Source organism: Nasonia vitripennis, chromosome 2 (assembly GCF_009193385.2).
Source record: "Nasonia vitripennis strain AsymCx chromosome 2, Nvit_psr_1.1, whole genome shotgun sequence".
Taxonomy (NCBI): Eukaryota; Metazoa; Arthropoda; class Insecta; order Hymenoptera; family Pteromalidae; genus Nasonia; species Nasonia vitripennis.
The window spans coordinates 1,863,562-1,886,916 of NC_045758.1; the positions used below are offsets into that span (position 1 = coordinate 1,863,562).

A 23,355-nucleotide genomic window follows, 5' to 3' on the forward strand; every position below is an offset into this window, starting at 1 on the left:
GCAAACAAATAACCCGGAGATGCAATGAGACGTGCATTGCCATATGTGTATTGACGGGTGAACTCGTACCGCGTCACTTCCAATCCAGCGACGATCGAAAAGAAATAGAATCGCCCACTTCCTTCCGCGTTTCCCTCCACACTAAACACACGTACACATACATTATATTATACGCGAGGCGAGAAGTCGATCCGCGTCCCTGGCCGGTCACTCGGTCTATAACGTCCCTGGCCTCGCCTATATACGTTCGCGGCAGCGCCGTCAGTAAACACATACACCAGAGACACGTTTCGCAAACGAATGGGCTCACCTCACCGCGCGAGCGCTGACCCAGCGAGCTCCGAAAAACGCCGGGCATACCTGCTGTGCAACCGAATGAGAAACTCTGGTGTACCGAGATCTTCGGATGGAGGTTGTTTCCTTTGCAATTGATTACACGTGTGTTTACCGCGGCCGATCGATTATTTGCATTTCTGATTTCGGGGATGAAGGACTTTTTGTTTTGCTAACGAAGATCGTTTCTTTTTGTTACAGGTGAGTTAACCGCTACCAGATCCGACGTTATACCTAAGTCAAACATCCGAAAAGCTCGAAGGACGAGCCAACCGTTCGCAAATACCCAACTCCATCGTTGTCGTCGCTCAAACGATTCTCAAATAGAAGTCCGCTCTCGACAGTCTCGTTCTCAGCTCTCTGTTATCACGACGACGACGACGACGACGACGACGACGAGGAGGAGGCGGGAGGATCTTTAGCGCACTACTCGTCCTTCGTCAAAGTCAGGCCACATCGCCAGCGGAATATCATTATAATCCGAGCACGCGGCTTTCGCTTCGGGATTCACCGTCGGCCGGCATATCGTTTTCGTGCGATACTCGAGAGTCGAGATGCGCGCAGGTTTATTCTCGTTTTACGAGATCCAGCTCGCTATGGGTGGTCGGAAGAGGCTCGCGATGCCGGAAGACTCGTTGCCGAGTGCGTTTTCGGGTTCGATAACCGGAATGAAATTTCTCGCGTCGCCTTTTTTACGATCGAACTGCACGCGTTGTGCGCCGCGAAGATCAAAACATGGCCGGGAATGCTCGCGGCGAGTAAACATCGGGAAACGAACTCGAGGTCGAGGCCGAACGTGACAAAAATGTATTCGGCGCGCGGCTCTCCGTGTATTAAAACGGAAAAGCGTATGAATCCCTTCGAGCGCGTTGGATACGTAACGAAAATTAAAATCTCGGTCTAATAATAGCATCGTTGATGGCACACGTTGTATACCATAGGCGTAATTACTTTCTCGCTGCAGTGCGCGTATGATAAGAAGGATTATTTTTCACTATATGCGCAGATGCCGTATCTAGGAGAGAGAGAGAGAGAGAGAGAGAGAGAGAGAGAGAGAGAAGACTCGCTTTATAATTGCTGTTTATATGTTGGGCTCAGCTCTCGTCGTATAATAAGAAATTGATGCGTAGCAGCAGCGGACTTTTTACCCTGTGCGCGGCTCTGGAGGTTTGAAGAAAATTACATCCTGTTTTTACTCTCGCGCGATGCCTATCTCGATTACCGTCGAACGTGTTATTCCGATCGCGCATTCGCGGTATGAATCAGCGCTTTTAATTATTTCGAATGCTCGGCCCTTATATTCCGCTTCGTTTCTTTTCGCGATCGAAAGCCGATTAAATTTTTCTAATCGTATAATGAAACGTATGATATTTTTCCATACGATCGGTTCGTTTTTGTATTTTTTTCCTGTGTCATTACTGCTTCGAGCAATTTTATTGTCGCGATTCTAACTGCGTACTGATCGACGTTTAATTAACATTTACATACGCTCGCGGTGCTAGCAATTAAATTAGTCATCATTCGAATAGACTTCTTCCATGAATCAGAGATCGGCATTGCAGCTCCTTCTCAAATTACACTTTTAACCGCGTAAAATCAATTAATCAGCTCGAGAGCGCGGATACGAGGGCGAAAATCAATCAGAACACACAATCGTAACCCGACGAGAGGCATCATTCACACTCTCCTCTCTCACTCTGCCTCGGATCCGCGTGTCTGCTCCGGGCTCCTCTTGACGTCGCTCATACGTCGCGTAAGTGTACACTGTACACCCCGCTGAACGCGTATATAATACGGGTATCTTGACTCGCGCGCTCGCGCGGCCGGGATTATAGGCACACTCGACACATCGCCGGGGCAGAGGAAGTATACAATATCTCGGCGTGTCGGCAGAGCGCTGATGATGATGCCCCGCCGAAAGAAAGTTCTCGTAGGCAATTTCCTAATAGTCGGCGCGTAGCATTGAATTCAATTGAATAATGGTGCACGCTATCTCTCTCACTCTCAGTTCTCTTCGCTCACCAGCAGAGAAAAAGAGCCAGCGCCCAGATCATTATTACACGTCCGTCATGTCATATACGAGTGACTGCGATTCTACGCGTTCCCGCGCGATGCGATGCGATGCTGTAGTCGTGTGCTATCGGTGAATTTTGTCGGACTGCTGGGTTAGTTGGTTAGTGGGTAATATCGATCGGAATAACACACGCAGGCGTCGAGTGTGAAAGAAGCGGATTTGACGGATATTAATGAGGGGGACGCGCTCGCTGCCCGTTTCCTCGCGTTTTCATTGCATATCACGCGATCGTCGGCGCCGTTGCTTTTTTTTTTTTTAATGCATCGATTATTAATAAGCGGCGAGCGATAAATTGCTTGAAATATCACCGTTTTTCCGTTGCCTACGTAGTTTTTGGATGTAAAATGTTTCGAGATTTGCAGTCGTTCTCGGATTACGTAGACGTGCGAATGACAAAAAAAATGCATTATAAACCGCACGTCTCGCCGTAAATCTAACCTTTGGCATTTCCGAATTCTCCGAAGCGACGCATCTCTTTAGCATGCGACTGCACGTTCGGATACTGGGTCACCTTTTGTCGAGCGGTCGAGCCGAGACTAGAGAGCCTCGGGTTTAGGAATCAAAGAATAAATAAATAACGCCCGGCTTTCGTGCGATTACGCCTGATCAACGGCTAATTGGCTTTGAAAGAAACTCGAACCGCCGGGACATTCCTCCGGCAAGGCTGCTGCTGCCGACGACGACAAAGCGACGGGATTATTTAGCATTAGACAGCGGCTATTATATTGTAACGATCAATTTCTCATCCTCCTCTCTGATGCAGAATGGCACTTGTGTGTAGCAATTCATGCGTTCGAGTATGCAAATCGCGCCGCTAACGTGGATACAATCTCGTTTATGCGAAGTCGCGTTCGAAACAATGTGCGCGGAGATGATCGATCGTCGTGTAATGCGCAAAGCAGAGGGAAAAAAAAAGAAATTCAAATTCGAACGTGGATATAGCTTCGTGTATATGCCAGTTCACTTGGAATCGGAGCGTCGAGGAATCGCTAATTACTGCGCAGTGCAGTAGGCGTCTCACGTCGTTTAATGGAGCGAGACGCGCGCTTCGTTAACGGTACACATACGAACTGCTGCTGCTGCTGGCGTGTAATCGATCGATTCGATTATTCGTCGAATTTGAAGTCGCACCGAAATAACGCTCGTACTTATACACACTCGGCGGTACGTGTCTCGAGAGGAAGAAGCTTTCCTGCGTGCGCTTGTTGTACGTAGTTTTTACGAGGGCGATAAATACTTAATACGCGATTATTCACTTTATACAGTGGCCGGCTACGCAAGTACATCTTTTCTGGTTGCGACGCGGTATGTGTGTACGCTCAATCAACACTTTTATTGCCGCGCACTACGGCCAATCTCGCGCTGTTTATCACTCTCGCGTCTGTGCTGGACAAAACAATGCATCGCCGCCGGCTCGTTGAAAGTCGTTTTTCGTACAAACAAACGTCGAATTACCTTAATCTCTTCTGGGATTATATTGTAACGACACGCCTCTCTCGCAGCACATTGCTTGGAATAAGGTCGCGTTGAGTTAAGCTCCTAATTGGAGGAAAAAGGGTGGAAGCTTTTTTTTTTTATAGAGGGAGAAAAAAATGGGTGACGCTTTTCTTTGAATTAAATACCAAAGGTCCTCTTTTGAGATCTTCATATCGTCATTAAATCTCGTTTGTCGCGCATTCGTTAAGCCAAGTCGGATTCCGTCTGAGGCTCTTCCTTGTCGCGCGGGGCTGAATGACGTCACACACACACACACACACACACACTCGTTGCGCAGCGTAGGCTAAAATTAAGCAGCTGTCGTGGAAAAGGGCTCGAAAACTTACACGGAAAGATAAACCGTCGAGGAATATATAAGTAAACGTGAAAAGTCGAGTGCAGGGCGTAAACAGACGTAAAATCTCTCGCAGCCGAAGTTTTAATTGCATCGCTGCTCCTCTCTCTCTCTCTGTTTCGAGACTTGTCAGGAACAAAGTTTGCGCTCGGTTGAGTTTAAATAAATCCGAGCGAGCTGCGCTTTTTTCGCGAAAAAAGAAAGAAAATAATAATAAAGAGTCAACCGCCACGATTATCCGCACGAGCGACTATATATCCGTGTATAATTAGCCGGCTTCCCGATAATCTAGATCGATTCGCGTCGCGTCGCAGGTGCAGCGCATCACGGAGAAAAGGAGGAGCTGGCGCCGCTGATTAGACTCACTTTTCTCCGGCGGCGGCTCGCGTTTTACGGGTAATTTCTTTATACCGCAGGCAGCGCTGTGTACGTTTTATGCGCCGCGAGCCGGCTATATATAATTCGATTTTTTGCAAACCCGATCGCGTCGTCCCTCCGCATTAACGCCGGGAGCGCGGCGGTTTATAAATAGATTTTATTATGAGGTAAATTGATGATTTTGTTGTTAAATAAACCCGGCTGGTTTATCTCCCTCCGCGCGTAAAACGGGCTCCTCTCCTTTAACGGCACGGCGCGGGTTCCTGATGCGCACACGGGGGTAATAACATTGCATGTATCGTCGAGCGGAGGTAATTTTAGAAGCTCTACCGGCAGTGCGCGAGATTTTTCTCGATTATAAATAGAATATTCGGCCGATACGGCGATTAGCGGAAATTACAAGCGAGACGATCATAAGCACCTCGAGATTCACCGCCGATGGACGAGGAGGAAAATCCAGTTTTCAAGAGGGCTCATTTTCCTCATACTGCGCGTGCGCTCGTAAAACTTCAAAAATGTAAAACAACGAGTTTCCCACGACGAGATAAAAGCCGGTAGCAGCATCACGATTTTTCCAAATGACCGGTGTGTGGCATCAGCCCGCAGGATCGTGACGTCAATATGGAAGGCGCAGCGCACGCGATGCAGCCGTATGATCATCGACGAATCAGAAAAGTATATAGTGTAGAGAGAAAACCGAGAGGAAGAAGACGAGTCGAGAAAAAGGCGGAGAGGAAGGGGAGGAGAGGAGAGCAGGTTTGGCTTTTTACCGAGAGACCTGATGTCCATGTCCCTATACGGACGTCGATGAGACGACGACCAAAGGGAAGAAAATGAGCGGCTGCTGCTTCTGCTGCTGGCGCCGCTGTCTATAAAACGAACTACTATCCCCCTCGTTGTTATGTTCTGTCTTTGCTCAAGAGGCTGCTGCTGTGGATTCTTCTTTGTTTGCTGCAGCGTATGAAGAAGAGCGGCTGCGATAGATTTCTCGACAGCTACTACAACGGGGGGGACGACGGTAAATCACGTCCGGATGAGATATACACATGTATAAAATCCTGCAGTGCTCTCGAGCTTGTCGTCGTCCCCGATGATATGTGCAGGGTCAATTTGCTTAATTGCCGCCGAAGAAAATGACGTTTTCCCCCGAACGCCCGCAGATTTACGATTATCGTAGCGATCCGCTGAAGTTTAGTACGGGCGATTAGGAAGATTATTTATCGCGGCGGGAAAAATTCATCTCTATTATATAAATATGCGCTGAAGTTTGAGTTATTCGAATTTCCAGCTAATTTAATCCTTGCGCGCGGGCGACAGACGCGTAAAAAACAAAGTTTTCATAATTCGACAAAAATAAACAATCCGGGGGCTAAGTCCGAATCGATTTTATGGTAATTACTAAGCTCCCCCTCTCTCTCTCTCTCTCTTTCGCGCATATAAATTCGGCGCCGCGCGGCTGCGCCTCGATATAACGTCTACCTTCGAGCAAAGGGATAATTTACAATGCAGTAAATCCAACTTAAAAAGCCGCTCGATTCTAAAATTCTCAGGCCCGCAGTATATCATCTCAATATAACTCGTGAATTTTACGGCCGATCGTTAATTCAATAATCCAGAAAATTCTCTCTCAGCTCCCCCCGAATTTTTCGAGCGAAATTCAAATACCGCAGCGGTATCGCGCATACAGGCGGAATAAGCGCGAAAACAACAACAACAAGCGCTTTCGGCTTTCGGCGAGTAACGAGTTTTAAGGCCTCTGGGGCGCCTTTAACTCACACGCCAGCGCTCGCGCGCTTCTAAGCCCGCAATAATTTTTCTCGCGCGCGCCGCTCGCATGATATACGGCCCCACGAGCGAGTGTAGTCCGATGAGAGAAGGAGAAGAAGAAGCAAAAGCGAATGATGAGAGAGGGAACTGCTGGCGGGATTTATAAAAATTTACTGACGAAAATTTATATCCGAGAGAAAGGGGCTATGTGTGTGCGTGTGTGTGTGTGTGTGCGTATTATAACGACGTTATTAACTGCCGTGGATTTTTCCGTTGCGCTAAAGCTCGTCACAAGGAGGCGATTATTTTATTGTCGCCGCCAGATGCGAGGGTTGATCTTATCGTGTCAGATTTTCCGACGTGTGCGCGTATACTTTCCGAGAATAGAAGCAATGACACGGACATCATAATCGCGCATCGATGCCGCCGCCGCGCGCGTGTGCCATTTTCCGAAGACGATTCTTTTATTTGCGCGCCTTAATGGCCCATTACTGGAATCTTTAGAGATGCATCACTCGCCGCGCCGGTGTTCCAAATGACTTTGCCGCCGCCGCTGCCGCTCCGACAATTATGCATGCGCGCGCGAGTAGATATAGCGTGAAAAGTGAAGCTATGCGAGCAGAAGTAGGTTGCTCCAATCTTCCCCCGGAAAATTCCGAAATATCGTCGTTATAAGCGAAGTTCATCTCTCGGTCCGCGACGTCGAAAAATCCTCGGAATCCTCATATTACAATACCGCGCGCGCGCGCTGGTCGTCGGCCCCGAATAACCCGGGATTTCCCCGCATGACGACAAGCTCTGTCTCTCTCTCTCTCTCTCTCTCACACCCGAAAAAAAGCAGCATCACCCCGTTAACCAGTCGAAATCCCCATGGCAACCGAGAAAGTGCAAGTGCGCCTTTGTACAGCGGGGCTGTTCGCGCTCGCGCGCGCGTGTCCAGAAATAGCTCGCGCAGTCCTTAGGGCAAAAATGCAGCTGGATTGGTGCAGGATCCGTGCGTGCAGTCTCGCTCGAGGGGGGAATCTCAATTGAAATCCAATGCTCGGGCTATATAGGGGAAAATATAGGCGCAGAGGAGAGCTAGGCCTGTCGTCGTTCCTTTTACTCGCGGGAGAGATGGTACAAGAAACGCGCCGCCATAGAGCTGCTGCTGCAGCTTCTTCTTCTTATTCTCCGCGTGTGTTTTCTCTCTCTCTCTCTCTCTCTCTCTCTCTCTCTCTCTCTCTCCAAAGGATGTGCGCCGCCGCCGCCGCCGCTCGTTTACTCCTTGCCAGGACAGTCTATTTATAGATCGTTGGGCTATTATCTACGGGTGCGTGAGTGGCGTCGAAGCCAGATGCCGAGGCAGATACACACACACATACACACACTCGCTGCATCGGGGAGGAGAGGCACATCCTCCGACCGGTATCTCCTGCGAGTTTCTTCTTCTCCTCCTCTTATCGTTTTTCTCTCTGCTGCTCTGCCTTTTTCTCCGTGAAGAGAGCTCGGAATCGATGGGACGATAACGGATGGGCTTATTCAACTCTCCCCCTCCCCCTCCGCGTTTTTCTGCGTTACTCTCGCGTACACAGCATCAGGGGCCGGGCAGGGATTTATCGATGCTTTATGGGTTTAAAAAGGTGACGCGCTGCTGTTTTGCATAGACTCGCGCCGGCGGCGTCGCGTTGATTTACAGTTACTGCTTCTACTTGCTTCGAGGCGATATTTCCTTGCAAAATCATTTTAACGGATTACGAAACGATCGCGCGAAGATATTGAAAGATTCCGCGATGCCACGGGAAAGTTTCTTTGTCCAGTTTTGACGGGACCCATTAGGGAGGAGTAGCGCAAACAAGGAGCTATACTCCCCATACTCTCGAGAACAATGCAGAACTTAGGTAAAAAAAGAAGTCGCGTCTAAGACATCCCTCCGAAGTACACGGAGAGATGAGAATAAAACAAAGCCTGCGGGGAGATTCGAGATAAAGAAGTAGAGCAAAAGAAAGGCTCATCGGCCGTTCTCCCAATGACAGGATGACGCGCCTGTGCATATGCCACGACTCGAGGTTGATCCCCTCACATATTATTATAAAAGCAGGAGAAGAAGAAGGAGCAGTCCTGCCGGTTTATAAATAGAAAATAAGGCTCCTCCGATTACTACTCCTGGCGCCGCCGCCGCCGCCGCCGTCGTCGTCGTCGTCCTCCTCGGTAATGGCTGGACTCGGTTAATGGGAACTTAATGTCGGCAATGCTAACTACGACCAGTCGTCGACTCTCTTCTTTTCTTATCAGGGAGCCGTATTTTCTCGTCGTCGTCCTCTTCTTCTTTCTCTCTCCGCTGCCGAGAACGACGTGGACACAAAACCAGATGATTATCGGTCGACGCCGCATTCCTGGCAAGGACGTTTTGCGTCCTTTTTTCGGCCCGAGAGATAGAGCTTCTCTCTCTCTCTCTCGTATACATTTATACGCGTATTTTATTACGAACGCATCGCGCCGCGCGGTTTTTGACGCTGACGGTGATTGATGAGCGCGCCGGAATATTTTAATAGATGGACTCGCCTACTGCGTGATGTCACTGCTAGTGCAAGACCGGGGTAATTAATTATGGGGCTTGAAAGCGATATTTCGTTCGTCTCTTTTCCATAAACGCGCTAATAAGTTGGCGGTAAACAAGTCGTTGATTTTCGGTGCTGATGGAAAGTACACAACGTTAATGCCAAACGAGCGAAACTTAGCCGCGAATCGCTTAGCTATAACGACCGACTCCGCCGCGCTTTGTCCGTATACTTATTCATGAGAGAACTGCGAGTCGTTACGCGCAGCCCTCACGAGGGAATACGGCGGTCTAACTTTTTATTAATTGGACACACAGGGCGTTTACTAGCATAATATCTAAGCTCGGCGGATGCGCACAACGAGGCTTATCTCGATCTTGAAATACAAGCGGGCAAGAAAACGAGAGTATGTGAAGCAGCGCCGTGTAAAAGGATATCCGAATAACGCGCGCTCTTTTTCAGCCCTGGAACGCAAATTGTTTTGTTGTTGCCGAGCTGGTTTCGACCGCGGCGGAGAGGCTGCATTTCTTATACCGAGAGAGCCGCGTCTATTGTTAGAACGTAAGTCGAGTTACCTCTCCGTAACGATCGCGAGCTCTCGACGCTAGCTTTTTTTTTTCGGGGATGAGAGTTTTGAAAAGCGACTGGCGTATAACGAAGTTATCAAACCGTGCTACTCTGCAGTGCGCTCCTTCGTTAATGTTTAATTCTCCGGCAAGCAGCGCGGCTCGTGTTTACGAGGCAGATATAAAAACCGCGAGTTAATTTCTTCCCCTCGTGACTTTTTAAACAGTCGCGCATCCTATAGAGCCTCTCACTCCCCTACGTACACGCGCGATATTTCCGGCGCAGCTTTATGGAAAGACGCGGGCTCTCGCGAGCCAAGGTCGGTGTGCGCACTCGAGGATACTATTTTTAAAAGTTTCTTCCCCGCGCGCCTGCTAATAGGTGGCAGGGAATTGGAGCGGAAAAAGTTTTCAAGGAGGAGAGGACGCGCTCACAGGTGTGCGTTTACGCCGTCTCTCTCGGGGGGAGATCGGCAATTAGCCGCTGTGTACTGTGCTTGCGCTTTAAGAGAAAATTGCTGCTTCTCTCTCTCTCTCTCTCTTCACCGCGAGGGTAATTTCGTGCATGCGGTATTAAAAAACTCGCTCGCGTTTTTTCTTTTCGAATTCAGTTTCCTCGAGTCCAGCCAATTTTCCTCCCTTCTTCGCAATTAGCGCGCGACGGAGGAAAGCTCTGCGCGGACCAAAGCCGCTTACGATTTAGCGCTTTTTTCTCAGCGGGTCAAAGGTTCGCTAACGAGAGAGCCCCCCGCGTTAAATTATTCATTCGGAGCGCGTGAGGCTGTGGTGCAAGTTTGACGCGAAGACTTGCACTTTTGTTGTCCGCTCGCTCGCTCGCGGATGATTAACGTCCGGCGCGAATCCCGTCAAACAAAGTCGACGAATTTAATGAGCCATAAAGGCTATGGTTAATCGGCCGACATCAATAACGTCGACGCAACACACGGGCAGTTAGTCGTTGTGGTAATCCCTTGTACCCGCGGCCGTCGTCGGCTCGTTACAGCGGCAATCATCGTTACACCACATGTGCGAGAGAATTTTCTGAAACTATGCGTGTATGGATGGATGCGGAGGAGATTAAGCGGGTGCGATTTTTCAAGAGGAGCCAGTCTCTTATTCGGAGACGCACCGTTATATCCTCGGTCAAGGTCCTCCCGCCTCGGAGATAGGTCTTCGCTATTAGTGGCGAAATCGGCATGCGCGCGTCGCGTGCTCGCTCGTCTTTCGCATACGGCGAGGTTGACGCTCGCGGCCGAGAGTCTGCGCGTAAAATCTTGTCAAGGCTGCTTTTGACACACGTTGGCTTGATCGAGCGATTCGCGCGTGTAATGCTGCATACATTGTATATAGCCTATAATACGCTCGACACAGCCTTTCTCTTAGCGTATAATAGCAGGCGGCGATACGTAAAAAGAGAGCTGCGAGACGCGGCGAGTCGATATCTGGGGTAAAGCCTCTGTGACGGGGGAGTTATTGACCCCTTGATTTTAGTTATTGACCGCGCGCGCGCTGCGACTAGACGCTACGGTACACTACACACCGGTGCGGCTTATCCGCGCGTTCATGCTCGGCTGCGGCTGAAAGCTAAGCGATTTACACTGGACGCGTTCGGGGAAAGCATGCATGAAGTCGTCTTGGAGGAGATTCCGTAGCTTTTGAAAATTGACAAACCGACGCGACGCGTGTGCGTTACAGGAGAAAAATCGCACAGCTTTCATAACTCATGGAACACACGCACACAGTTCATTCAATCTCCCTTTCCATCGCTCGCGCGCATTATTAACTGACGAAACAGCGTTGCGAAAAGAGCCTTTCTCACAAGTGCGCATGGGGACGTACCGTAGTGCGGCGAGGTGTGCGATGGGCTCGATCCGATAAGGAAGCGCGCTGCAGCAACGCGCACGAAGATGCAAAGAGAGGAGAAAAAAATTGCGTGCGCATAATGCAGCGGTGCGCGCGCGCGCGCGCGCGGATCGACAAGAGGAGCAGCAGAAGCCGCGCTCGCGCGGATAGGTTGAGGGTCGTGTGTGGCCGTTGACCCTGCACAAGTGTGTGTAAGTGGGAGAGGGAGTAGTATAGCTTCGCGCAACTCTCGCCGCGGCTCTGCGGCCTGTGCTAATTCGAGCTGCTGCAGGTGCTCTCAGCTTCGCTGTGGCTCAGAGAGGAGAGTTTTCGATTTGTCGGGGAGGCACTTTTTCGGATAGTCGAGTAAATTCCATGCAAAATTATGCTCGCTGAGATGTACCGTTTCGCGGAATCTCGATCTTTCCCGTAACTGTTTATTATTTTGCTGCTGGGTTATACCGAGATCATTAGTCACTTTGATGCTCGACGAAAATATTTACCCGAAAAGTTGGTGGTTTGTGTAACCAGGCGTCTTTCTTCCTCTCTGATTTCAGTATCCAGGTAAAAATATAACGAGCGACCTCTTGGAGAACGAGGAGTACAAGGCCGTGAGTTTTGGGACTCTGCCCGAGAGCGCGGAGAGCAGCTTGTCTCCAGGCGCGATCGATCTGCTGAAAAGGCTGCTACAGCCCGAGCCAAGATTGCGGATTAAATCGGTCCTGGCTCTTCAGCGAATCGCCTTCTACATGGGTCACGACATTAGGAGTTACACTCTCAAGAAGGTTGCCAAACTCTCTTTCTCTTTTTTCCCTCCCCCCTCGATTTTTCTACTCATCGACGATGGAAATAAATACGAAACCATGATTTATTGCGACTTCCAGGTATCGCCGTTTCAACTCCTCGGCAAAAGGATCGAGTCGACGCTAACGTCGCTGGTTGACGACTTTAACGATTTCGATTCCTTTGTTGGAGCTGGCAGCACGACTCGCACCTGGGCACAGTCGACGAGGAGTGGATAGCAGAAGGCCTAACGATTGGAGAGACCTTACGAAATCTGTTTACTTTGTGATATTTTGATGAATGATTTGCAGCCGTCCTTTGATACCTCACCAGTAGATATTAATTTGGCATTAACTTTTCTTAGCTATTCTTTAGCGTTAACTCTGAAGCGAAGACTTATAAACTTGTTGTGTGGAAAGAAATCCTGCTGGTATTCCACTAAGTACAAATTAATTTTTATATGCGTAATTTAGTGAACTTTCGTACACGATTAATCATGATTTATAGCAATGTTGATATTTTCGAAAATCGGATAGTATTTTATTTTCGTTTGATGTTGTTGTGAACGATAATCGAATCAAAGGCATCGATGATAATGTAGGCCAAAATACATTTACAATAAAATATTTTGATGATTATTTCCTGTAATATAATGCGTAAACTTTCTTATAACTCGTATACACATAAAATAGTGAAGGTGAAAATATGAACGACGTAACTTCCATGTCAGTTTACAAAAGTTTTAATTTTTTTTAAGAATAGTTAACAGTATTTTTGTTTGTTACAATATTTCATTGATGATACAGTAAATTGCGATAATCGTGGTGCGTATAAACTAATAACAAAAGATAGAATGGTTCCGAATCAAAAAAACGTAGTGTTCCTTTGAAAATCGCTTGAGTAAAGTGGTGCGCGATTTTTCAGAAACGTCGATTCTTATTTTTTAAATTCTCATACCCCCCGTCCCTCCCGCGCATTCTTGGCCCTGTTTTGGGTAATCGCTTCGTTTCCCTCCTTCGGTAGAGGTGCAGTTAATTAGAGTTTACATTATAATAATTATATACAATGTTCTTACACTTAATGGGCCTCTTGTTATTTCTCGATATAATACAGCATTTCATTCGCTTCTTCATTTCACTTTTGGCCAACGCACAAAAAAATCTCGCAGCTTACAATGTTTCCACTTATATAATCTTCGCTGTTTCTCGAAAAAGTACGCATTTCATCAACAAAAATACTTATGTTTCATCGCTAATATATACGAAAACGATAACACGCGATGCGCGCCAAAGAAAAGGACATCGCTTGGTAATAAAAGGTAAAAAACATTGATCAAGTTTGAAAAATGACGAGAGCTCGGCTTTTACAGGTTTTCGACAGACAAAGTTGCACGTAACAAACAATCGGTGAAGTCTACTTTAATGAAACAAAAATGATTTTGTACGTCAGCATTGCTTCAAATTTTCGTTTGAGAGAAACGAGTTTATGTCTCAAATGAATCTCAATTTGCGGCTACATACTTTACGTACAATTCTCTGCGTAAGCTTACGCAGAGTCATTTTGGTAAAAATCACCATCGATGCTTTTTGAAATTTGACACTTAACTTCATTCGTATCGAACAAATGGTATTCGCTACTTGTAATCGATTTTTTTTCTGTAGTAAGGAGGACGATAATAACTTGGTTTCTGACACACTACTACATTTTTATTATATTTTCTGTTTTAAAACACGAATAAATTTCATTCGCGCGCGAATGTGTTTCGCGATAATTAAGTTTTTTTTTTGTTCTTTCCATTATTAATCGGTAAAGATCAGAAACGACAGGTTCGAATACAACAACAGCCTGCAAGTGATTGTTTATTTGTTTACTTTGTTCTAAGCCACGTGCACGAAGCAGCACGCATACACGGAGTCGAGAAAAAATTTGCCATCTACTTCGCGATTTGTATAGTTCGCTTATATGTTGCGTTTGGAACCGCTTTGACCGTTGTATCGCACGAAAAAATTTTGAAACAAGCCCTTATTATTTTTTCCTTAACGTATTATTATTGTTGTCATTATATCTACCGATTAAACTATCGCTAGATCTACTATATGTTACAATTAGAATGACCGTCCGTCCAGGTAACGATACCAGTAATTTTTTTTTTGTTATCTTGAGTTATTTATCTTACAAGCCGCAAAGTTGGAGAAACGTCAATTTTTTATTCTCAAACAAGTCTTTCAAGCTTCCAGTTCCATTCTGCGACTCGTACAAGTAGAGTCCGAATAAAGCTCGCTTTATATCAAATAGCACATGCGCTGTTACACGTTTGCGTACACATAGATCAAGCACAGATACACTCAGCCTTAAAGAAAAACCTTTGTCGTAAGAATAAAGCTTGGCTTTATTTAGGTAGTACGAGCCGCAGAAAGAAAATTTTGGATTTTTTGCTTTTCATTTGTTTAATTAATGCCCTCACTAAAAAATTCTGTAGCAGATTCGCATGGTGCTATCAAATTAATAAATCACACTTCATTGATCTCGAGGAATAATTTATTACTAGATAATACAAAATCAAAAGTATAATCATCACTCAAATCAATTACAGCTTCATCTACCGATACACGTAGAAGATTTGGTAACCGATTAATAACTCTTATCAGAATAGTGCGAAACTGCTAGAAAATTTGTTCGTAAGGGTAATGGCACCATCGTAGATCTTGAATGAGCGCATACCACATTGCGCAGCCGCGATTACACCATGAATATTTAGCACAATAGTACGTGATCGCACAAGTCTGTACGAGGGATTACGTTTTCTGTTTCTGTTTTTGCTTTTATTATTTTCTTTTATTTCATTTGTGTGTGTGTTAGCCATAGTGCAGTTTATACGCCAAAGATATATGTAAGCGCTATCCATCGCGAGGAAATTCGCGTTTCATCACGTCACCTCCTCTTTTGTACACAAAATACCGGACTTTCTGTGCTGGAAAAATGCACACATGCCGCTTGTACGTCGCAATATAGTAGTTACATTACTATAAACGTGTAATAATATACCTATGCGTATGTATAATATTTATATGGTGTATCGTTCACGTTAGGACGTCATACCTAAAAATTAGTATTTATAAGTAGTTGTTTTGTTTTCTTTAATAATCGTTTATGCAGAATAATATCGTAGCGTATAGCGTAGTTTCCTTTCCTATTAGGGAGCTTCCTTCTACTTTTTCTCCTGCTCACATTTTGAGTGTATGTATATATATACAAGAATCAAGCTTTACGTTATTGAATGCGGAGCTTCAAATATGTTTCGCTAATCGTGCGTAAATTCGTTCATCGTTCAAGTAAACATGATTAACTTTTTTTTTTTAATTAAAAAAAAAAAAAAAAGAATTGCATACTTGACCCCCCTTGCTCGACCGTATCCCATGTTGCACTCGCAAAAAGACGCTCTTCCTTTCGCTGGAAAATTTCGTTTTTCCACAACCTATCATTTTATAATGTAGTAATTGAGAGAAAAGACGCCAAAAATAATTTTCCTTACAATATAACAAATAATTCGATTCGCAAATAATTACTTTTAATTTAAAATATGCAAAACTTTAATAAAACATTTAAAAAACGATCCTTGTAAAACAGGAAATTTTGATCAAACGCTTATTTTATTACTAAACTATCGCAATCTTCGAAAATGGAAGATACTATTCTTTTTATTTTAAACGACCAGTAGATCGGTTACATTTGCATTCAATGACAAATAATTGCGTCACTGACAATAGCGATAGTAACGACCGCGATCGTTGAACATTTTTATAGTCCTACGTATCATATATTCTGTACAAGATTAATTGCACGATACAACGTTTTCATTATTCGCATCAATACATACTTAATATTTATAATAATTAGAAGTCAATACATTCCCTACCGGCTTACCGGAGATGTCTGAGTAAGTACAGAAAGGACGATTAAGCTAAAATAAGCGGGAAATCAATCAGTCGGTAATAAATCAACAGCTGATAACATAGAACAAGACACTTTACACAGATATAAACATAGTCCCGACAGATAACAGTAAAAAATAATGATCCCAATAAATAGACAAAAATATTATAACAAGGATATTGCAATTTCATATAACAATTTTTGAAATCGTTCGTTAAATGTGAATATACATCGCCAGAGAACGCCGGTAAGCCGTGTGAGAATGAAACGTGGTGTTTTCTAACGCACAAATATTTTAGGGTTCGTTCACACGCGACAGACTTTAGTCAAAGCGCGAAAAATTCGAATGTTACTTTACTTTTGCTCTAAAAATTCGAAAATCGTTTCACTAAATATATCCAGGAATGCGGCCGAAGGAATGGCCAATTCTCTCGTCTTTCTCTCTTTTTTTTATTCGTCGTTCTATACATATCGTCATGCAAAAAATGTTCACCTTGGCGTAATAGCCATCGGCTCTCCCTCGACTCTCACACACTAACGCGAAAGTATTGCATTTTTAAAACATAGTCGCGAATTTATCGAACAATATCACGTTATATTTTGACGTCCAGCACATAGCTCGTTCGTTAGTATTCCCCTGTTCCGATTTCCAATGCGATTCGATTCATTGTTTCGAGATCCGTATTGTTGATTAATTGGCGATTCGATTTCAATATAGTCCAATCAGCGCAAATAATCTTCCGTTTGAAATTAAAAATCGTAGAAATACGCAATTAATAAAAATCTATAATTTTGCCGTGAAGGCCACGAAACACGCCCTTCGGGAATTGTGATACTCAAAACAAAACTTGATCATCGTTAATTGAGCAACTAATTGCTGATTTCGTAATTAACGCTAAATAAGTAATCGAGTCAAGCTCTGGAAATCTCAAACAAGTTTAAAATTAACAACGAAGAATGGCACATCAGTGACATCGTCGTGTACAACGCGCATCGCTTCCTTCCGCACTCACCCCTCCGCAAAAAAAGAGAGAAAAAATCGAACGCACGAACGAGGAAAACGGTATACAATATAGATAATATTAAAAAAAATAATAATAATAAACGATCGGACGAACGAAGGAGGAAAAAACATCGAAAAAATAAACAAATCGTTTGAGTGGACGCGCAGCGTATATAAACGTTGCGGCGCAGGATTCCCTCCTTGCGCTCGCTCGAGGGCTTGGCTCGCGCGAGCCCACTCTATCACAATCGAGCTGCCGCACTTGATCGGCGGATGTGTGTTTATGTGTGTTTATGTGTGTGTGCATATGTGTATAGTGTGTGTTGTCTGTGTACGTATGTATGTTTATGTCCCTTCGTCTCCTCCTTCAGACTGCAGCTAGTCGCGTTGTTCGCTTCATCCGGAGGTGTAGGTCCTTCTCTTCCGGAGGATCAGCTCTTCAGGCTGCCGGTGAGGAAGAGGTTTTCGCTGCTCTTGCTGCTGTAGGAGTCCGATCGACGTCGTGGCGCGAATGCGATCGCAGTGTCGCGGCGGCGCCGCGTCTGATGCGCGCTCGCACTGCAGCACCCACATTTTTGTTAACTGCACCATCACACTCTAGTATCACCTCTACACATTGCAATTGTCATGGTTTATGGAACCTGTTGGGCAGAGAAGAAGAGAGAAAGTTGCGAGTTAGTCAGGCTGATAGGCCAATACGCTTACACTTATTATACAGTTGCTTTAATCTTGGCATGCTGCTTACTTGTATACTTTGAACTGGGAAATGCAGGAGGTGGATAAGGTTGGCGGTATTATTGTGTCGTAACATTGAAAGTTCTCGCTTGTAGTTGTGTAAATTGAAAAAGTGTAGACATGTAGATTCAGTATAAACATCGAATGTGAACAAGTGTATGCAAAACACCGAGTAAAAGAAAAGGAAAAGCCAAGTAATTTCTGGTGAAGAGTTTGAGAGATGAAAGTCGGTGAACACAAAGTCTGGTAGAAAATTATAGTTGACTGTGTGTCATACGTACATTAACGGACAAATGTTGAGTTTTTTTTAAATTAAGTGTAACTGCAATAAGCATTGAATGTCGTGTCAAAAGAGAGCCAAAGCTTATTCGAATTCTAGTATAGTATAGTATGTATATATATATATATATATATATATATATATATATATATATATATATCGAGGCGCAAGTATATAAGGGCGTCGTCGGAATAAAATACCTAGTTAGGTGTCGACTATCCTCGTGAACGGCCATCTCCATGCTCTTAAATTCGTTAAGCTCCTTTCTTATAGCGGCTTTGTCCTTCGGGGTCAATCTCGTCCACGGCTTGTCCGCTCTCCTGTCGTAGTCGTGTGCCTGCGTCACCTCTATGTAGTCGTTGAACCTGATAATCTGCCAAACAGAACGACGAGTATTAGCGTCTATACGTGTGCGCCATTTCAGATGTTGTAATAATAGTCCTCTTTACGCTCGCACTAAAGCTTCGATTCGACGAACGCGCATACAACAACAATATAGCCTGCGTCAATCGATCGGAATGTTCCCAAGCAAGTGTGCACGATGTAGATTGCAAGTATTGCCAAGTTAGCATTCCTCGTTTATTAATATTGCTATTTTTCTCATATGCGACTAGCGCAATATCGGCGTGCGTGATCCATCGTCGATCGATCATCCGACCGGACTATCTTTAGCTAGATCGACACTATAGCTTCTCGCGAGCAGAATTTCATTAAAATAAAACTTCTCTCCGCAGCGCCAGCAGCTGCTCTGCAGTAGAGAGCACGTAGGTGTATATACCTTTTTCTCCTTGAGCTCGTCGACGGTCGGCCGGAAGCTGAGCTTCCGCAGTAGGTAGCGCTTCTTCTCCTCCTTCTGCTTCTTTTCCTCGGCCGGACTTTGTTCTGCAAAAGAGGATCAGAGCAAAACGTACATATAGGGATTAGTAGACGGACCGATAATTGCGCGTGCAGAGAGACGTTATAACGAGCTTACTTTTCAAAATGTTGCGCTCCTCCAGCTCCTCCTGAGTCGGCCGCATGCTCAGCCGCCTGCAAACACACATAGAGCCAATTAGGACTTGGGCGAGTTTGCGCGCGGCCCGCTGCCTAATTCGCGGATTCTTCTTCGAAAAGTACACGCTTACGGCGTGCGTTTGTTGCTCGCGCGAAAAAGAGAGTCGACGACTCGCCGACTGGGTTATCCTCGAAGCGCTACTTTTCATTGCGCGCTCGTGGCGATAAGGTAAACCCGTTAGTCCCGATAAACGTAATATTCTTTTAAAAACTCTACTGTCACCTACATTCGGCGCTGCTACTATTCATATTCGATCGCGTACTCGTGTACGTGAAACGACGAACGAGAGCTTTAGAGAGAACGGGATGCGGTAAGCGCAATCGCGTATGGCCCACGCGTTCGGCAAACAAACGCGTCTGCACTGTTTGCTCGGGTTTTTACCTTCTCCTCCGCATTTCCGTTCATTAGAATTTTTCACGATCAAACAGGCGCTTTCACATTAGCGCCGATGCAGCGTTATCCAAATAAACCTCCTTGATAAGGCCAATAAGTGGGACGCAGCCGCGCGCACGGGCGACAATCTCGCAGAATCAACAAATCCGCATGTATAGTAGAAGCGATAAATAAATCCCGCGAAATATTTCGTTCGCGAGAGATTCGCGCTCGTAAAGCCCGGCGCTATATACGCGACGGGAGAGAAGCGCGTTAACGACCGCTTCGCTCGCATTTACACGTATAGCTGTACACGGCGAAAAGAGCAGCGTAAAAAAAAGCGGAGTGTATGCGACGCGAGTCGCGCGAGCTTTGGCATTTCAAAGAGAGTATCCGAATTAACGCGCGGAGAGATGAAGGTGAAAAAAGAGAGCTGAGGAGGGTTGTACGTGGACAAACTCTCGAGCGGTCTGCTCTTTCTCTCTTTGTTTGCCGTAAAATCGAAAGAGTCAATTTGGAGAGTGGAATTAACGGCCGTTCTTTAAACGTCAATTTGTTCGCGATTGCCATTTTCTCTGTCTTTTTTTTCGGGCTGAGAGAGGAAAGCGACGTACGAATAATGATCGCGGTCGCGAGTGTATTTTCGGCGCGATCGGATTTTCCATCGGAATTAAAATCGTCATTACAGCCCCAGTGTATTTCGACGTTCTTAATTACTTTCGCGTCGCGCGAGCGCCTCTCTGTTTACAACCTCTCCGCGCGGTCGAGTCTTTTAATCGCAATTGCACTACCTCACCTCCTCCTTCAATCAGCCGCCAGACGAAACTAAACGCGCGAGTATACGCCAGGCAATTTTCCAGCGACCTTGCGTCGCAACTCAAATTCTCTCTCTCTCTCTCTCTCTCTCTCTCTCTCTCGCGGGCGAGCGTAGGTACATAGCCCACGCGCAGCACGTGTCCGTTCCGAAATCGCTCTCGAGCTACTCCGTCGCGGTCTAATTTTTACAACGAGTCGCGCGAACTTAACAATGCGTTTCGAACTTAATTTCACGGAAGAAAATCCGCCGAGACGCTGCAAAAAGCACCAACGGATTAGCGCAGCTTACCTGATGAGCCTCGCACCGATGGCTTCCTTCGTCTCCTGCCTCTCATTGTCCGATTGAACCTGGAGGATGTTACGGTTGATGAGCTCCTGCCGATCGGGTCTTAGCGCGAGCTTCAGCGAGAGCGACTCCTTGCGCGCTATCTTCGCCGCCAGTCGACCTGCGATTGTTGGAAGAGAGAATAATAATGGATATTAGTGACGTTACAATTATGTGGGCGATATCGCTCGACGCTGTTGTGCGGCGCGATTGTTAATCATCGTGTGTCATTTGGAAATGTCGGATGCGTGTTTTGAGGTTTCTTGCGTTTTCAGGGGGAAATTGGATTTATCGTTGTCAATTTCGTGCTCGCCGAAGCGCACACTTGCCGATTAGGGAATATCAATTGTTTCGACAGAGAGCGACATCGCATCGGAGATTGAAATCATCGAAAATTAATTATGCTTATTGATTCTAGCTTTTGTATGGTTATGCGTTATTTTTTCTGGAGAATTATTCAACTTCGAACTGCAAAAAGCTTGAGTGCGTAGCGGATAAGACGAGCTTAGCTAAAGCCAAATCTGATGAGTAATGCTCTTGGGGGAACGGAGATTGCGCAACGGGCAGGAAAGCGTAGGTTTTCACAGGATATCTAATTAAAGATTCAACTGTTAATAGGATCCAAAGACAAAACAGCGGTTCGTTAATATTTTCGAATTCTTCGCGGCGCACAGTTGCTTTACCGTCGAGCTCGGAGCAGCTGTGGCTGCGCTGCAGCGTCAGGCTGTCGGCCGTCAGCTGTTGTCCGCACTGCATCTCCATCGTCGGCAAGACGATCGCGTAAGCCGACGCCGCGCGTTGCACCGTTAGCATGATGCTTGTATATACACTCAGCTCTGTCCGTATAGTGACGTTCTCTAGTGTCAGCACGTTGTCACCCGCTCTCTAACTGATATATATTCGCACTGCTATTATCCGTCTGTGGGAGTATGATGATGAATCGTTCGATAATGTTTGGTATTCCCTGGTATACCGAAACAGTTATCATTTAGCAGAATTTAATTTACTTTTACAACGCAGCGTTAATTAGTGAAAATGTAACGATTAATCACATCAAGGCCGGCCAACGCTCGAACAGTGGGTGTAACGCGATGCAGAGTCTCGCACTTTTAAATTATTAAATAAGAGACGCATTTACACGTATTCATCGCTGTTTTCAAATGTTTACTTTGCCGTTTTTCGCGCAAGCAGGGTATATCATTTAAAATTTCTCAACTTTATTAATAAAAACCGCGCTCGCGCGCATGTGTTCCCGGTGTTATTTGTCGAAAGCTCGTGAAAAAATATTTGAGAATCGTGTAGAGGAATGCAGCTCTCGCAAAAAACGATCAACAAACGTTTTTTCATAATCTCTCGAAAGCTCTCGAGTTTTTATTGCGATGCGGCGAGATTCTCGTGGACCGACTAATAGGCTTCTCGCGCTCCGAACCGACCGGCGACGGGAGCGAGGTGACCCAGTTTTTACGACGCGAGCTCGCGCGCGTGTGTGTGTTTTGATCGCTCGATCGATTAGGAGACGCCGTGTTTGTTGCCGCGAAAATAGCCGATTTTAATGCTTCCGGCCAAACAGGAACATACAGACGCACACACACAGAAACTGGCGCCGGAGGCGAATGGATATGTTTGCCGGATAAACGGAATATTTCGGCGCCGCTGCGCGCGACGATGACATCAACCTTGATCCGTTATGTTTCGGAGTTTTTTGTAAATAAGTATCGCCGTGCCGTTTCGTAAGCATTTGCGAGCTTTTTTGGAATGCGGAGAACAATTCTGATCGCGGGTAGGCAATTAATTTTATTGTTTACTCGCAATCGTTGCGGAAGTCGTAAGCGAACAATACACATCATCTACTTAGAAATTCAACCTTCTAAGCTCCAAGCACGCGTACGCCAACGCAGTACAGAACAAAAAATTGCGACACTACAGCGCAATTAGCCGACGATCAATCAAAAAGTATCGAGTGATGGGTTTAACGACCTATCGCTTCGAGCCGCTCCATATCCTTGTAAAGTTGGGCGTAGCGACGACAGCAGCAGTTCTCGCGACAATCAGTCGGAGTTTCACAACGTCACGCTCATCGAAGCGAGCAACAGTGTATAACACTTTATAAATTCGCACTGCGAGAGGTGGGCGTGTAAATGTTATAAGTTGCCCGACCACGAGAGCAAGACAAGGGTTATTGAGTTTACGACGCGTCGTGTTAATTTTGCGTGATTGAAGGCGGCTTCCGCTAGGTGATTTACCGGCTGTTTCTTAGCTCGAGAGACTTGCTTTTTAAATGAATACCGGAGTTAAACTGTGTGTTAACTAACTGTTCGAGTAGTAATGAAATTAAAAAAACTCGTAAATTTGTTCTCTTTACTGCGTCAAATTGCTAATCATCGCCAATCATCGTAAAAAGCTCGGGCTGTATAGCTGCACCGTAACCACGGTTTTTTTAAGAATCACGAGGTCGCAATTTCGCAACTACCTCGGCAACAGCTTCGAAATCGACTTTGCCCAGCGCTTCACCTCGACGATCGATCCAGCACCGATCTCATTTTTTTTTAACACGTGCTTCCAGAAAATAGAATAAAAACACCGAGATTCAACTCGCTGCACTATATTCTCACTCGGAGCTACGCGTACGTGTTTCGCGGATCAACAAACTCACCCCCCGAGGCGAAAAGCGCGCGGCGGCACTTCCGATCAAAAGGGTCAACAAATCGTCGCCACCGCGGTTA

At 45.8% G+C, this 23,355-nt stretch overlaps 2 protein-coding genes across 23 annotated transcripts in view; one reads left to right on the forward strand and one right to left on the reverse strand.

The window, feature by feature from the left end:
• Window positions 1-12,762, forward strand: part of LOC103316670 (serine/threonine-protein kinase S6KL) — a 40,794-nt gene extending 28,032 nt beyond the window's left edge. For 2 of the 3 annotated variants that reach the window (XM_031923259.2, XM_031923258.1), the window contains exons 9-10: window positions 11,889-12,116; window positions 12,216-12,762. In XM_031923259.2, coding sequence (XP_031779119.1) covers window positions 11,889-12,116; window positions 12,216-12,353 — 366 coding nt within the window. In that variant the 3' untranslated portion in view covers window positions 12,354-12,762. Of the gene's footprint in view, window positions 1-534; window positions 779-11,888; window positions 12,117-12,215 lie in introns of all 3 variants that reach the window. The other variant, XR_004344659.1, reaches the window with a different exon arrangement.
• Window positions 12,763-12,833: 71 nt separating this feature from the next.
• LOC100115228 (phosphatase and actin regulator 4B) overlaps window positions 12,834-23,355 on the reverse strand; it is a 154,083-nt gene continuing 143,561 nt past the window's right edge. For 18 of the 20 annotated variants that reach the window (XM_016981761.3, XM_032597468.1, XM_016981764.3 and 15 more), the window contains 5 exons: window positions 20,597-20,753; window positions 19,039-19,094; window positions 18,844-18,947; window positions 18,266-18,438; window positions 12,834-17,691 (listed from right to left, as the gene is read on the reverse strand). In XM_016981761.3, the coding sequence (XP_016837250.1) occupies window positions 17,676-17,691; window positions 18,266-18,438; window positions 18,844-18,947; window positions 19,039-19,094; window positions 20,597-20,753 (506 nt within the window). In that variant the 3' untranslated portion in view covers window positions 12,834-17,675. Of the gene's footprint in view, window positions 17,692-18,066; window positions 18,108-18,265; window positions 18,439-18,843; window positions 18,948-19,038; window positions 19,095-20,596; window positions 20,754-23,355 lie in introns of all 20 variants that reach the window. The other 2 variants (XM_032597463.1, XM_031923249.2) reach the window with 1 other exon arrangement.